The sequence below is a fragment of the Myxine glutinosa genome, chromosome 11, assembly GCF_964187855.1.
Source record: "Myxine glutinosa chromosome 11, kmMyxGlut1.1, whole genome shotgun sequence".
NCBI lineage: Eukaryota > Metazoa > Chordata > Myxini > Myxiniformes > Myxinidae > Myxine > Myxine glutinosa.
Window position 1 is genome coordinate 83,953,651 of NC_136271.1, and position 14,639 is coordinate 83,968,289.

Here is a 14,639-nt window from a genome sequence, read left to right on the forward strand (position 1 = left end):
ACCACATGCACCATCCCCAAGTCAAACTGTTCACCACATGCACCATCCTCAAGTCAAACTGTTCACCACATGCACCATCCCCAAGTCAAACCGTTCACCACATGCACCATCCCCAAACCAAACTGTTCACCACATGCACCATCCTCAAGTCAAACCGTTCACCACATGCACCATCCCCAAACCAAACCGTTCACCACATGCACCATCCCCAAACCAAACTGTTCACCACATGCACCATCCCCAAACCAAACTGTTCACCACATGCACCATCCCCAAACCAAACTGTTCACCACATGCACCATCCCCAAGTCAAACTGTTCACCACATGCACCATCCTCAAGTCAAACTGTTCACCACATGCACCATCCCCAAGTCAAACTGTTCACCACATGCTCCATCCTCAAGTCAAACCGTTCACCACATGCACCATCCCCAAGTCAAACCGTTCACCACATGCACCATCCTCAAGTCAAAGCGTTCACCACATGCACCATCCTCAAGTCAAACCGTTCACCACATGCACCATCCTCAAGTCAAACCGTTCACCACATGCACCATCCACAAGTCAAACCGTTCACCACATGCACCATCCTCAAGTCAAACCGTTCACAACATGCAGCATCCCCAAGTCAAACCGTTCACCACATGCACCATCCTCAAGTCAAACCGTTCACCACATGCAGCATCCCCAAGTCAAACCGTTCACCACATGCACCATCCTCAAGTCAAACTGTTCACCACATGCACCATCCTCAAGTCAAACCGTTCACCACATGCAGCATCCCCAAGTCAAACCGTTCACCACATGCACCATCCTCAAGTCAAACCGTTCACCACATGCAGCATCCCCAAGTCAAACCGTTCACCACATCCACCATCCTCAAGTCAAACCGTTCACCACATGCACCATCCTCAAGTCAAACCGTTCACCACATGCAGCATCCCCAAGTCAAACCGTTCACCACATGCACCATCCTCAAGTCAAACTGTTCACCACATGCACCATCCCCAAGTCAAACTGTTCACCACATGCACCATCCCCAAGTCAAACCGTTCACCACATGCACCATCCTCAAGTCAAACCGTTCACCACATGCAGCATCCCCAAGTCAAACCGTTCACCACATGCACCATCCTCAAGTCAAACTGTTCACCACATGCACCATCCCCAAGTCAAACCGTTCACCACATGCACCATCCCCAAGTCAAACCATTCACCACATGCACCATCCTCAAGTCAAACCGTTCACCACATGCACCATCCCCAAGTCAAACCATTCACCACATGCACCATCCTCAAGTCAAACTGTTCACCACATGCACCATCCCCAAGTCAAACCGTTCACCACATGCACCATCCTCAAGTCAAACCGTTCACCACATGCAGCATCCCCAAGTCAAACCGTTCACCACATGCACCATCCTCAAGTCAAACTGTTCACCACATGCACCATCCCCAAGTCAAACCGTTCACCAAATGCACCATCCTCAAGTCAAAGCGTTCACCACATGCACCATCCTCAAGTCAAACCGTTCACCACATGCACCATCCTCAAGTCAAACCGTTCACCACATGCACCATCCACAAGTCAAACCGTTCACCACATGCACCATCCTCAAGTCAAACCGTTCACCACATGCAGCATCCCCAAGTCAAACCGTTCACCACATGCACCATCCCCAAGTCAAACCGTTCACCACATGCACCATCCACAAGTCAAACCGTTCACCACATGCACCATCCTCAAGTCAAACCGTTCACCACATGCAGCATCCCCAAGTCAAACCGTTCACCACATGCACCATCCTCAAGTCAAACCGTTCACCACATGCACCATCCCCAAGTCAAACCGTTCACCACATGCACCATCCTCAAGTCAAACTGTTCACCACATGCACCATCCCCAAGTCAAACCGCTCACCACATGCACCATCCTCAAGTCAAACCATTCACCACATGCACCATACTCAAGTCAAACCGCTCACCACATGCACCATCCTCAAGTCAAACCATTCACCACATGCACCATACTCAAGTCAAACCGCTCACCACATGCACCATACTCAAGTCAAACCGTTCACCACATGCACCATCCCCAAGTCAAACCGCTCACCACATGCACCATCCTCAAGTCAAACCGCTCACCACATGCACCATCCCCAAGTCAAACCGTTCACCACATGCACCATACTCAAGTCAAACCGTTCACCACATGCACCATCCTCAAGTCAAACCGCTCACCACATGCACCATCCCCAAGTCAAACCGTTCACCACATGCACCATCCTCAAGTCAAACCATTCACCACATGCACCATCCCCAAGTCAAACCGTTCACCACATGCACCATACTCAAGTCAAACCGTTCACCACATGCACCATCCCCAAGTCAAACCGCTCACCACATGCACCATCCTCAAGTCAAACCGCTCACCACATGCACCATCCCCAAGTCAAACCGCTCACCACATGCACCATCCTCAAGTCAAACCGTTCACCACATGCACCATCCTCAAGTCAAACCGCTCACCACATGCACCATCCTCAAGTCAAACCGCTCACCACATGCACCATCCCCAAGTCAAACCGCTCACCACATGCACCATCCCCAAGTCAAACCGTTCACCACATGCACCATCCCCAAGTCAAACCGTTCACCACATGCACCATCCTCAAGTCAAACCGTTCACCACATGCACCATACTCAAGTCAAACCGTTCAACACATGCACCATACTCAAGTCAAACCGCTCACCACATGCACCATCCCCAAGTCAAACCGTTCACCACATGCACCATCCTCAAGTCAAACTGTTCACCACATGCACCATCCTCAAGTCAAACCGTTCACCACATGCAGCATCCCCAAGTCAAACCGTTCACCACATGCACCATCCTCAAGTCAAACTGTTCACCACATGCACCATCCCCAAGTCAAACTGTTCACCACATGCACCATCCTCAAGTCAAACCGTTCACCACATGCACCATCCCCAAGTCAAACCGTTCACAACATGCACCATCCACAAGTCAAACCGTTCACCACATGCACCATCCTCAAGTCAAACCGTTCACCACATGCACCATCCACAAGTCAAACCGTTCACCACATGCACCATCCACAAGTCAAACCGTTCACCACATGCACCATCCTCAAGTCAAACCGTTCACCACATGCACCATCCCCAAACCAAACTGTTCACCACATGCACCATCCACAAGTCAAACCGTTCACCACATGCACCATCCCTAAACCAAACTGTTCACCACATGCACCATCCTCAAGTCAAACCGTTCACCACATGCACCATCCCCAAGTCAAACCGTTCACCACATGCACCATCCTCAAGTCAAACTGTTCACCACATGCACCATCCCCAAGTCAAACCGTTCACCACATGCACCATCCTCAAGTCAAACCGTTCACCACATGCACCATCCTTAAGTCAAACCGTTCACCACATGCACCATCCCAAAGTCAAACCGTTCACCACATGCACCATCCTTAAGTCAAACCGTTCACCACATGCACCATCCTCAAGTCAAACCGTTCACCACATGCACCATCCTCAAGTCAAACCATTCACCACATGCACCATCCTCAAGTCAAACCGTTCACCACATGCAGCATCCCCAAGTCAAACCGTTCACCACATGCACCATCCTCAAGTCAAACTGTTCACCACATGCACCATCCTCAAGTCAAACCATTCACCACATGCACCATCCTCAAGTCAAACCGTTCACCACATGCACCATCCTCAAGTCAAACCATTCACCACATGCACCATCCTCAAGTCACACCGTTCACCACATGCACCATCCTCAAGTCAAACCGTTCACCACATGCACCATCCCCAAACCAAACTGTTCACCACATGCACCATCGTCAAGTCAAACTGTTCACCACATGCACCATCCCCAAGTCAAACTGTTCACCACATGCACCATCGTCAAGTCAAACTGTTCACCACATGCACCATCCTCAAGTCACACCGTTCACCACATGCACCATCCTCAAGTCAAACCGTTCACCACATGCACCATCCCCAAACCAAACTGTTCACCACATGCACCATCCCCAAAGTCAAACCGTTCACCACATGCACCATCCCCAAGTCAAACTGTTCACCACATGCACCATCCCCAAGTCAAACTGTTCACCACATGCACCATCCTCAAGTCACACCGTTCACCACATGCACCATCCTCAAGTCAAACCGTTCACCACATGCACCATCCTCAAGTCACACCGTTCACCACATGCACCATCCCCAAACCAAACTGTTCACCACATGCACCATCCCCAAAGTCAAACCGTTCACCACATGCAGCATCCCCAAGTCAAACCGTTCACCACATGCACCATCCTCAAGTCACACCGTTCACCACATGCACCATCCCCAAACCAAACTGTTCACCACATGCACCATCCCCAAAGTCAAACCGTTCACCACATGCAGCATCCCCAAGTCAAACCGTTCACCACATGCACCATCGTCAAGTCAAACCGTTCACCACATGCACCATCCACAAGTCAAACCGTTCACCACATGCACCATCCTCAAGTCAAACCGTTCACCACATGCACCATCCTCAAGTCAAACCGTTCACCACATGCACCATCCACAAGTCAAACCGTTCACCACATGCACCATCCTCAAGTCAAACCGTTCACCACATGCACCATCCCCAAACCAAACTGTTCACCACATGCACCATCCTCAAGTCAAACTGTTCACCACATGCACCATCCTCAAGTCAAACTGTTCACCACATGCACCATCTCCAAGTCAAACCGTTCACCACATGCACCATCCTCAAGTCAAACCGCTCACCACATGCACCATCCTCAAGTCAAACCGCTCACCACATGCACCATCCCCAAACCAAACCGTTCACCACATGCACCATCCTCAAGTCAAACCGCTCACCACATGCACCATCTCCAAGTCAAACCGTTCAACACATGCACCATCCTCAAGTCAAACTGCTCACCACATGCACCATCCCCAAGTCAAACCGTTCACCACATGCACCATCCCCAAGTCAAACCGTTCACCACATGCACCATCCCCAAGTCAAACCGTTCACCACATGCACCATCCCCAAGTCAAACCGTTCACCACATGCACCATCCCCAAGTCAAACCGTTCACCACATGCACCATCCCCAAGTCAAACTCCTCTCCACGTACACTCTCCCTAGTGAAGCCCACCTCCATGCACACCCTCCTTCACTGAAGTTACTTCACTAATATCTGACCTTAGACAAAAAGCTTAATTTGACAATAAATAAAAAAATTCAGTATTGGCAAAACAACAACTTCAAAATGCATTCTCCCATCAATACAAAAGGTTTCCTTTGTTAAAGTAAGAAAAAGGAATGCGATGTCACTTACAGGGTCTTCTGTGAGACTTTGTCTGCAAAGATCTGCAGAATTCAAGAAAATAAATTGAGAAACAAACAAATGTCAAAATCAACAAAAAAACAGAAAATCAAGTCAAAAAGTTGTTTGTGTGTAAAATAAACATGAATTTGCTCAAAATTTAGAGGTAGCTCAAAAGCCTCAAAGTTTAACCGGAAACTCTGAAAATTAACACAAATTCACGTGTTCACATGTGAGGGAGTTTTTATAGATTCATGCAATGTATTTTTAAAGTCTCTAAAGTACTTTATTAAATAAATGTTATTATATTGTATTGGTAATTTAATTATTATTTTATAATATTACGTGTCCCTCGTTTCATATGTATTAGATTTTTCACGATGGAAAACACTCGTGCTCATGCAACCGAACTCTATTTGCTGGGTCGTGAGATCTCCGAGGTCACAGGCTCCAAGCTGCCGTCCATCCGGCGGTCTCTGGGACCGTTCCTCCATCGACACCTCGATATGACGAACAACCGAACTCTATTTGCTGGGTCGTGAGATCTCCGAGGTCACAGGCTCCAAGCTGCCGTCCATCCGGCGGTCTCTGGGACCGTTCCTCCATCGACACCTCGATATGACGAACAACCGAACTCTATTTGCTGGGTCGTGAGATCTCTGAGGTCACAGGCTCCAAGCTGCCGTCCATCCGGCGGTCTCTGGGACCGTTCCTCCATCGACACCTCGATATGACGAACAACCGAACTCTATTTGCTGGGTCGTGAGATCTCCGAGGTCACAGGCTCCAAGCTGCCGTCCATCCGGCGGTCTCTGGGACCGTTCCTCCATCGACACCTCGATATGACGAAAGCAAGGCGTGAAGCATCTGCGTTCGTGACCAGAAAAGTCGTGGACGTCTGGGAAAAAGCAGCAATCCCAATAAGAGCCGTCCAACAATGTCAGCTGAAGCTGGAGAAGTCGGTCGATTTATTGGAGACGGCATAACAAGAATAAAGCGTGCCTGACGAAAACACAGGACAATGAGGGCCAATTTTGCGATGTTCTCGACGATCTGTTTGATATCGCACATGCAGATGCACCGACCGATCACGATTCCTGAAGACCGAGAGTTCTTGGTCGCTCGGAGAGAGAAGGGAAGCCGTGGATGCATGGCTGGCCTGGACCCTGGGCCCTGGACTGCCGACGAAAGATGAAAAAGAGCTGCAGTTTGTGTTTCAGGTCGTACATGAACAGACAGCGAAACCCTGATGCCCCAAAGAAGACTTTGGATGATTGACTGAGACTGCTTTGATGCTGTTGAACATATTTTTGTCTTACATAATGCTCTAATAACCATGATACTCCTCTTAGTTTAGTTGTAGTTCTTATTGTTACAACTGTATATAATATTTTCAATTCCAGAAAATTCCCATTTTTGCATCTCTTATTTGCCATAGATACTAGATAAAAATTTATATTTTGCATACAACATACACTACTCACAATAAGTTAGGGATATCGGCAGGTTCTTCGGTGTGGTTGATTTTGTGTATTAATTATGTTGAAAAAAGTTGTTGGTCCTAATTCTATGGTTATTAATGTGTGAAAAAACACAGCATTCTTGATTTCAATACCCTAACCCTAAACCCTATAAAAAAACATAAACTCACTCCCACAATATCCCTAACTTATTGTGAGTAGTGTATGATAGAAAAACCAAAAATCGCCGAATTTAGCATAAATTGTTCAAAATCAATGATAAACCACATTTGACAAAGAAGGAAAAGAAAAATAAGGTAGGTCCTTGGCAGGAGTTAAACCGGTGATAGTAGGCTGGCTGCGAACAAAGGCTGTGACCTTTGACCTCATTGAGCTAACTCCAAAAACAAAAACAATGTATCCAAACCTCACCATTTTGAAGAGCGAGATGTCACATGACTATGGCGGTTTTCTGGAATTTTTAAGGGCGGGACCCGCCGAATTGGCTTTTTTAACTTTAACACCTCAAAAAATTATCACAATTAAAAACCACGTTCAGCTCTGTGTTTATCTATCTATAATTCCAGTAATCTCTGTTTGTACGTTTGTACGTCTGTACGTCTGTACGTCTGTTTGTCTGTGACCGCTGTTTCTCGACAACCACGGGTCCGATATACTTTTAACTTGCCAGGTATATTGCTGGGGACCCGAGGATGTGCCTTTTCAAGGTTTCATATTAATCGGACAATTACTTACCGAGCTATGTCCAAAAAACGATTCAACCAATCAGAGAGCAGCGAACGATCGCGTGTGCCGAACGTGGAGGACACACTCTGCCTCGGATGGCACATTTGAGAGCGTATTCATTTATTTCACGTTTGCAAACTATGTTGGCGTTAAACTATGTTTTAAAACTAATAAAACCGAATTTGCGATTCATTCGCTTTCCTGCGCGTTTGTGCACGCGATGGCGATTTCTTTACCAAACTCCGGAAGCCGTTCGCTTTGGACCAAACCATTGCATGTAAATAGAGGGGGGGGATTGTCACCGTACTCGCAAGCCGTTCGCTTTGGACCAAACCATTTCATGTAAATAGAGGGGGGGGATATAATTTTAGATATAGATATAGTACGGGCAATGCCCTAGTTACTTAAAAATCAATATCATCACATAAAAAAAAATTCTGATTCTGTGGACCTTTAAGGACAATAATCTCGCGAGATCTCGGAGACGGTGGGAGGGATTTTCGAAGCTCCACACGGTCTCCACGTTTTTCGAAGTTAAGTCTGTTCACAATTGTATTTTGTCGAAACTGTATTTATCTTTCGGTGTGTGAAGTTATTGTGTGCAACTTTGGTTGTTTCTCGGTGTTTATCTTTCATAAATTGATCGTCTGTTTGCCGTATCGTGTCTTGAGGCCTTGTACAGTGAGCACTGTACAACCTTGAGGCTTTGTTTTTCTCTCAGCGGTCCGTCGTTTGTGATCCAATAACTTTCGTTCTCTGTATTCCCAGGCTTTTCACCCATAGCCTACTTCCTTGTGTAAATCTCAACTCAAAAAACAAAACAAAAAACATTTCCTTCTCTGTTCTCATTCGTTTATTCATTCTTATTCGTTCGTTCGTTCTTCGACCACGTGTTTCTCCCCCATTTCCCCAGATAGTTTTCACTCATTAACCTTCAATGTTTACACTTTCCCCTCAAGTTATGTATTCCGTCATATTTTATAACACCTTTTTCTTCTTCTTCTTTAAAAGGCTGCTTTCGACTTGCTCACCAAATCAATTCATCCCAAAAAAAATATCCATCTCCTATAGTGCCTTTTTTCTACATTCCCTAAACTCTCCTGCACTCCATCCTCCATCCAGCGTCCTTAAACGTATTTTTAACTCGAAGGTCACAAGAAACTCATTTTGCAATAAATGTTCGTTTCCCATAAATCGTACACTTTCAAAAATCCAATCTCACCCCTCCCCTCCAAATCTTCCCCATAACCCCTCCCCTCCAAATCTTCCCCATCACCCCTCCCCTCCAAATCTTCCCCATCACCCATCCCTTTCAAATCTCCCCCCTTGCCCCCTCCCTCCTAAACTACCCCCTCACCCCTCCCCGCCAAGACGCCCACTCGCCCCTCCCCTCCTAGACTCCTGCCTCACCCCTCCCCTCCAAATCTCCCCCATATCCCATCCCTTTCAAATCCCTCCCCTTGTCCCTTCCCTCCCAAACTCCCCCCTCACCCCTCCCCTTCAAATCTCCCCACCCTCATTGCTTCTCAATTTCCCCCCTCTCACTCCCCCTCCTCAAAGCGTCCTCCCCGCTTCTTCCCCCTTCAAACTCTCACCCCCATCTCCCCCAACCTTCTGCCTCGCTCTTCCCCCTCCTCAAATAACACCTCATTGTGGCTCACCCAATCACCATCAAACCTTTTGTCCGCCCCATCCTTCCCTTTCTCCGAGCTATTCTGAAATCTCTGACACACCTTCAACAGCTCTCCCTATCTCTTCCACCTCTTCCACATCTTACCCTACCCCTCCTCCCCCCTGTTCTGTATCTGATGCTCCCCCTTCCTCTTCATTAACGGTATGGACCTCAAACATCCGGGGCCTTCGTTCAAACTTAACTGATCTCTCCATACAGGTTGCTTCTGTCAAACCAGACGTGATCTGCTTAACAGAAACTTTCCTCCTTTATGATGTCTCTGATTCCATAGTATCTCTCCCGGGCTACTCCCTCCTCCGGTATGATAGACCTGAGCCTCGTCCTGGAGGCGGGGTTGCTATCTTTATCAAAAACTCTCTTCCTCACTCGCCCTGCACTGCACTCTCTCCACCTCACCCCCAGGAATACCTCTGGCTACGGCTTCCCCTTCGCTCCCACCTCTTGTTCATATGTGTGTTGTACCGTCCACCAAACAGTGATGACTCCATCTACATCTCGCTGTCTGATGATATGGACCAACTTCTATCTACTCATCCCAACTCTCTCTTCCTCATATGTGGTGATTTCAATTGTCACCATGCCAGTTGGCTGGGTGTGGGTACCTCTCTCACCAGCCATGGCTCTTCAGCAAAGGACTTCTGCGACTCACTGGGACTGACACAATCTGTCAATTTCCCGACCCGGATCTCAGTCAACGGAACATCTTCTCTTCTGGACTTGGTTATGACTAACTTCCCTGAAAATGTCTGCTGCTCTTCTTCTGCTCCGATCGGATCATCTGATCATGTCCTTGTTAAAGTGGACATCTCTCTGACCATCCTCAGGGAGCCTGCTCAGCGTCGACGAGTCTGGCATTTCACTCAGGCCAACTGGCACGGTCTTCAAGCAGCCATCAATCATCTGGACTGGTCTCCCATCTCTACCACCTCTGACATCAACTCATCCTGGGAATTCTTCCAAAGTAAATTGCTCTCTCTCATGCACAGATTTATCCCATCTCGTCTTCAGTTGTCATACCCTTCCTCCCGTCCATGGTACACGGAATCTTGTGGTGAGGCTGTTGCCCAGAAACAACTTGCCTTCGTCTCCTGGAAAGCAAATCCAACGGAAGGAAATCTCATTTCCTTTCACAAAGCCCGAAACAAGTGTGTGTCCACCCTCAGGAGAGCCAGGAAACAATATCTCTCCGTTCTCAAGACCGAACTCTCTTATCTGTCTCCCTCTTCCAAATCCTGGTGGCGTCTGGTCAAATCCGTTTCTGGTGTTTGTTCCCCCTCCATCCCCTCCCTTACCTCAAACGGCTACACAGCTGACTCCGCACGTGAAAAAGCTGAATGCCTCAACTCTGTGTTTGCCTCTAAATCTTGTGTCCCAAACCCATCCCTCTCTGTACCCACCATACCCAGTCGTACCCTGCTGCTCCTGGACTCCGTGTCCTTTCCTCCTGACAAGGTGGAAAAGTTTCTGTCAACCCTCGACTCTGATTCTGCAACTGGACCCGACGGCATCAGCCCACGGGTCCTAAAATCCTGCTCTGCTGCTCTATCTCACCCTCTCTCTGTTCTCTTCACCCTCTCTTTTGCTCAAGGTCAACTGCCATCTGCTTGGAAATCAGCCAACATCACCGCTTTGCACAAAAAAGGTGCAAAAACAGATCCTCGCAACTACAGACCAATCAGCCTTCTCCCAATTATCAGCAAAGTCATGGAATCCATCATTGCTTCGGATATGAAATCTTTCCTCTTCTCCAATGGCTTGATCTCTGATCATCAATTTGGTTTCAGACCAGGTCACTCTACTCTGGACATGCTGCTTCTGCTGTCTCAACAATGGATGGAGGTCCTCAATGCCAAACAGGAAATTAGAGCTGTCTCCCTCGACATATCACGTGCCTTCGACACGGTCTGGCACCCCGCTCTGCTCACCAAACTCTCCTCCTTTGGTATCCATGGAAATCTCCACGCATGGCTGGCGGACTTCCTCTCTAGTCGTCGTCAACGTGTGGCCCTGAATGGGTTTCTCTCATCTCCTCTTCCTGTTCAGGCTGGAGTTCCCCAAGGCAGTGTTCTGGGCCCCGTGCTTTTTCTGGTCTTCATCAATGATCTCTCTGACTCTCTCGAAAATCCTCTCTATCTCTTTGCTGATGACTCCACTCTCTGCCGCTCCATTCCTCTTCCCTCAGATCGGCAGTCTGCTGCCTCCTCACTCTCTGAAGACCTGGACAAAATCACAGACTGGTCAAACAAGTGGAACATGTCTTTCAATCCTGACAAATCTCACACTCTTACTATGTCTCTCCGAAAAGATCGACTGGCCAACCCTCCCATCTACTTTCTCAACAATCCTCTCCAAGAAGTTCTGTCGCTCAAGATTTTGGGTCTCACTATCTGCCATGATCTTTCTTGGGAAAACCACATTTCCAAGCTGGCCTCCAAAGCCAGTCGCCGACTGGGCATCCTCCGTCGTGCGAAGTCCTTCCTCGGCACACCTGAGCTCCTCACCACATACAAGGCTTTCATCCGCAGCTCAATGGAATACTGTTCTCCCCTATGGGCCGGTGCTCCTGCCTCACACCTAGCTCGGCTTCACGCTGTTGAAACCAAAGCTTTCAGAATTATTGGAATCTCCCGCGATGAAGCTATCTCTGAGGGCCTTTCACTCACTCACCGCAGGCAGGTCGGTGGTCTTTCTGTCTTCTACCGACTCCTCTCCGGCCTTGCACCCCCAGCTCTCTCTGTGCTCTGTCCCCCAAATATTCCTACAGGTCGCACAAGATCTGCCAGCAACCCTCTGATGGTTAAACTGCCGAAATCTCGGCTCTCTGCTCACCTTCACTCTTTCATTCCTCTTTTCTCCCGCCTCTGGAACAAACTCCCTCACTCCCTTCAATCCCACTCCTCCCTCCAGGTCTTTAAAACAGCTGTTCACCACCATCTCTTATCTTCCCCCATCCAAAACCTTGATCTTTTCTACCCCCGCTAATTCACCCCAGATCCACCTTGTTTGAAATTCCAACTTCTTTCCTGGAAGTCCTGGCAGTGTCCATATGTTTTATACCTCTCCCACCGCCCCCTTCCCATGCCCCCCCCCCCCCCCCCCAAAGCCCTCGCCCTCTCTCAGATCTCTCGATGTCTCCATGTCTCTCGGTCCCTGCTCTCAAATGTTGTGTTTGTGTCCTTCCCCCTCTCTCCCCATCTTGTCTACCGCTCCTGATGTTATATGTTTTATGTGTCGGTTTGTCTTTCTGTGTGATTAATGTTCGCTCTTTCACGAGCCTCGATCTTGTATACAAAAAAAAAAAAAAAAAAAAAAAAATAACACTAATTAAATGCAACACTGAATGATTTCCCTAAGAATCCACAAATTGAATAGGCACAAACGTCACAGACAACATTGTAGCTACAAGTTAACTCATGACTCTCGAAGTGGCAAGCTAGGTCAAGCAAGCAGTTTGTAGCGTTAACGGGTTATAAATGGGTCAAAGGTCAGCAGTGAGCACGGTTGAAAGATCTCGTCCAGAGGGTGCTCACAGGATGAAGCCAACTGGACAATCACGTTTTCAAAGTCTTCAGAAGGTGAAGTTCTCATATCACTGAAACACGGAGAAAAACCCGAGTCCACAGGTAAAACTGCATCACAGATGAAGACTGGACCTCCAAGCTGTAAAGGACAATGTGTTACTTGAAGGACCGGAGAGGTTGGAGGGACGAATGAGGGTATGCACCAGTCAACCAGCCGAGTGCCCTCTCGAAAATGGCACATAAATCACTCAAAATGGCATCAACGAGGGTAGTAAAGGAGCAGTTATGAAATTGTCGGCGAGATAAGAGCAATGCAGTGTCCAACAGGTAGGTTCCACGAGTAACGGCAGTTCAGCGGAGAATAAGGCACAGCAGATGATATAAGAAGAGGAGCCAGTGCTTGTTATATGCAGCTGCTGGTGGAGCTCGAAATTACCAGGTCATTGCTGGACATGCATGCAGTTCCACAATGGACGAGGTTTATGACTATTGTCCAACATATCTACTCCGATACACTTCATCTGTAGTCACATCGCACAAAATGAAGCTTCAGCTGAAGAGCGTTCAGGGAACCAAGAGAAGCAGCTCTACCTGACGGGAGGCTTCTTGGATGGTACACTCAGCATGTATTTCATCTGAAAGTAGGAAGATTAACAGTCAGCATGTAACAATGCAGGATGGGGAAGATTTCTGGATATTTCTCCATATGAAGCAAGATGATGATCAGTTTCGAAGTCAGCCTGGTGTTGGCTTACGGTTAAAGTGGCTGGCCTAGGATCTTAGGGTCCCGAGTTTGAGCCGCTGTCGTGCCATTGAAATAACACCAAGTGGGTTGACTCAGCCTGTCGTCCTTCCGAGGTCAGAAAAATAAGTAACAGCTTACTGGTAATAGGGGATCATCAGAGGCATAGACGCGCCCCAGAAAATGATGTAGCCAAGCAGCCATACGCTGCATGAGAACCACCACCACCAATACCAGTTTTGAAGTCAGAGTATATGCGTGGAACCTTTATAATCAAATCCGCAGATACTGATGTGCTTGTGTTAGCAGTCTATTACTTTCTACAGCTTCAGCAACCTGACAAACTATGAGAAGAGAAAAGAACATCAGCCAGATGCAAGCTCATCAGATATGTAAAAGCTTGCCCACACAAATGTGTACACGGCTTCCTGCGCTTCATGCACTAACTGGTTGCGACAATGTATCAGCTTTATTTGGCTGTGGGAAAATGAAAACATGGAAAGCTATGAAGACGTTGCATCTTGACAACAATGGTCCACACCTCAAAACACTGGCAGCTGTTGATCTTCAGGAGGCTGTTACCACTTCAAGACACTTAGTCAGTGCCATGTATGGTCCAGAAGGAAAATACGTTGAAGATCACATCAACTTGAATGATCTTCGAGGAAAAACTAGCAGTGACGAAGAATGCGCCAGTGCAATAAGTTACCACCATTGGAACCAGCCTTTCTCGAACGTGAAGAGTTCTTTGCTCCAGAGCAGAGTGTGGACGAACGCCTTCATCGCAAGTGCAGAAATTCCTACACCAAAGTGTCGTGGATGGTACTGAGAAGCAAATGTACTGCATCCAAAGTTATTTGAGGGACCCTCGGCAGCTGAGATGTCAGATGGCCATGTACGTTCGTGTCGAGGGAGTGAGTGAGCCTTGTTCAAGTAGTTGTAGCTGCTCACAGCACAACTTGCCTTGCACCAATGAGTGAACAAAAGTGTGGCAATAAACATCGTCATGAAGAATAAAATGAAAGTGACAGTGACCACGATGACTGAACAGATGCAGGACCTTCAGTCACATCCCTTTATCTGCCAAC

The 14,639-nt window shown here is 47.8% G+C and overlaps 1 protein-coding gene across 2 annotated transcripts in view; it reads right to left on the reverse strand.

The window, feature by feature from the left end:
• Positions 1–14,639, reverse strand: part of SRP72 (signal recognition particle 72) — a 229,400-nt gene that overhangs the window by 175,083 nt on the left and 39,678 nt on the right. For both annotated transcript variants that reach the window (XM_068131523.2, XM_078786825.1), the window contains one exon: positions 5,401–5,432. In XM_068131523.2, the coding sequence (XP_067987624.2) occupies positions 5,401–5,432 (32 nt within the window). The remainder of the gene's footprint in view (positions 1–5,400; positions 5,433–14,639) is intronic.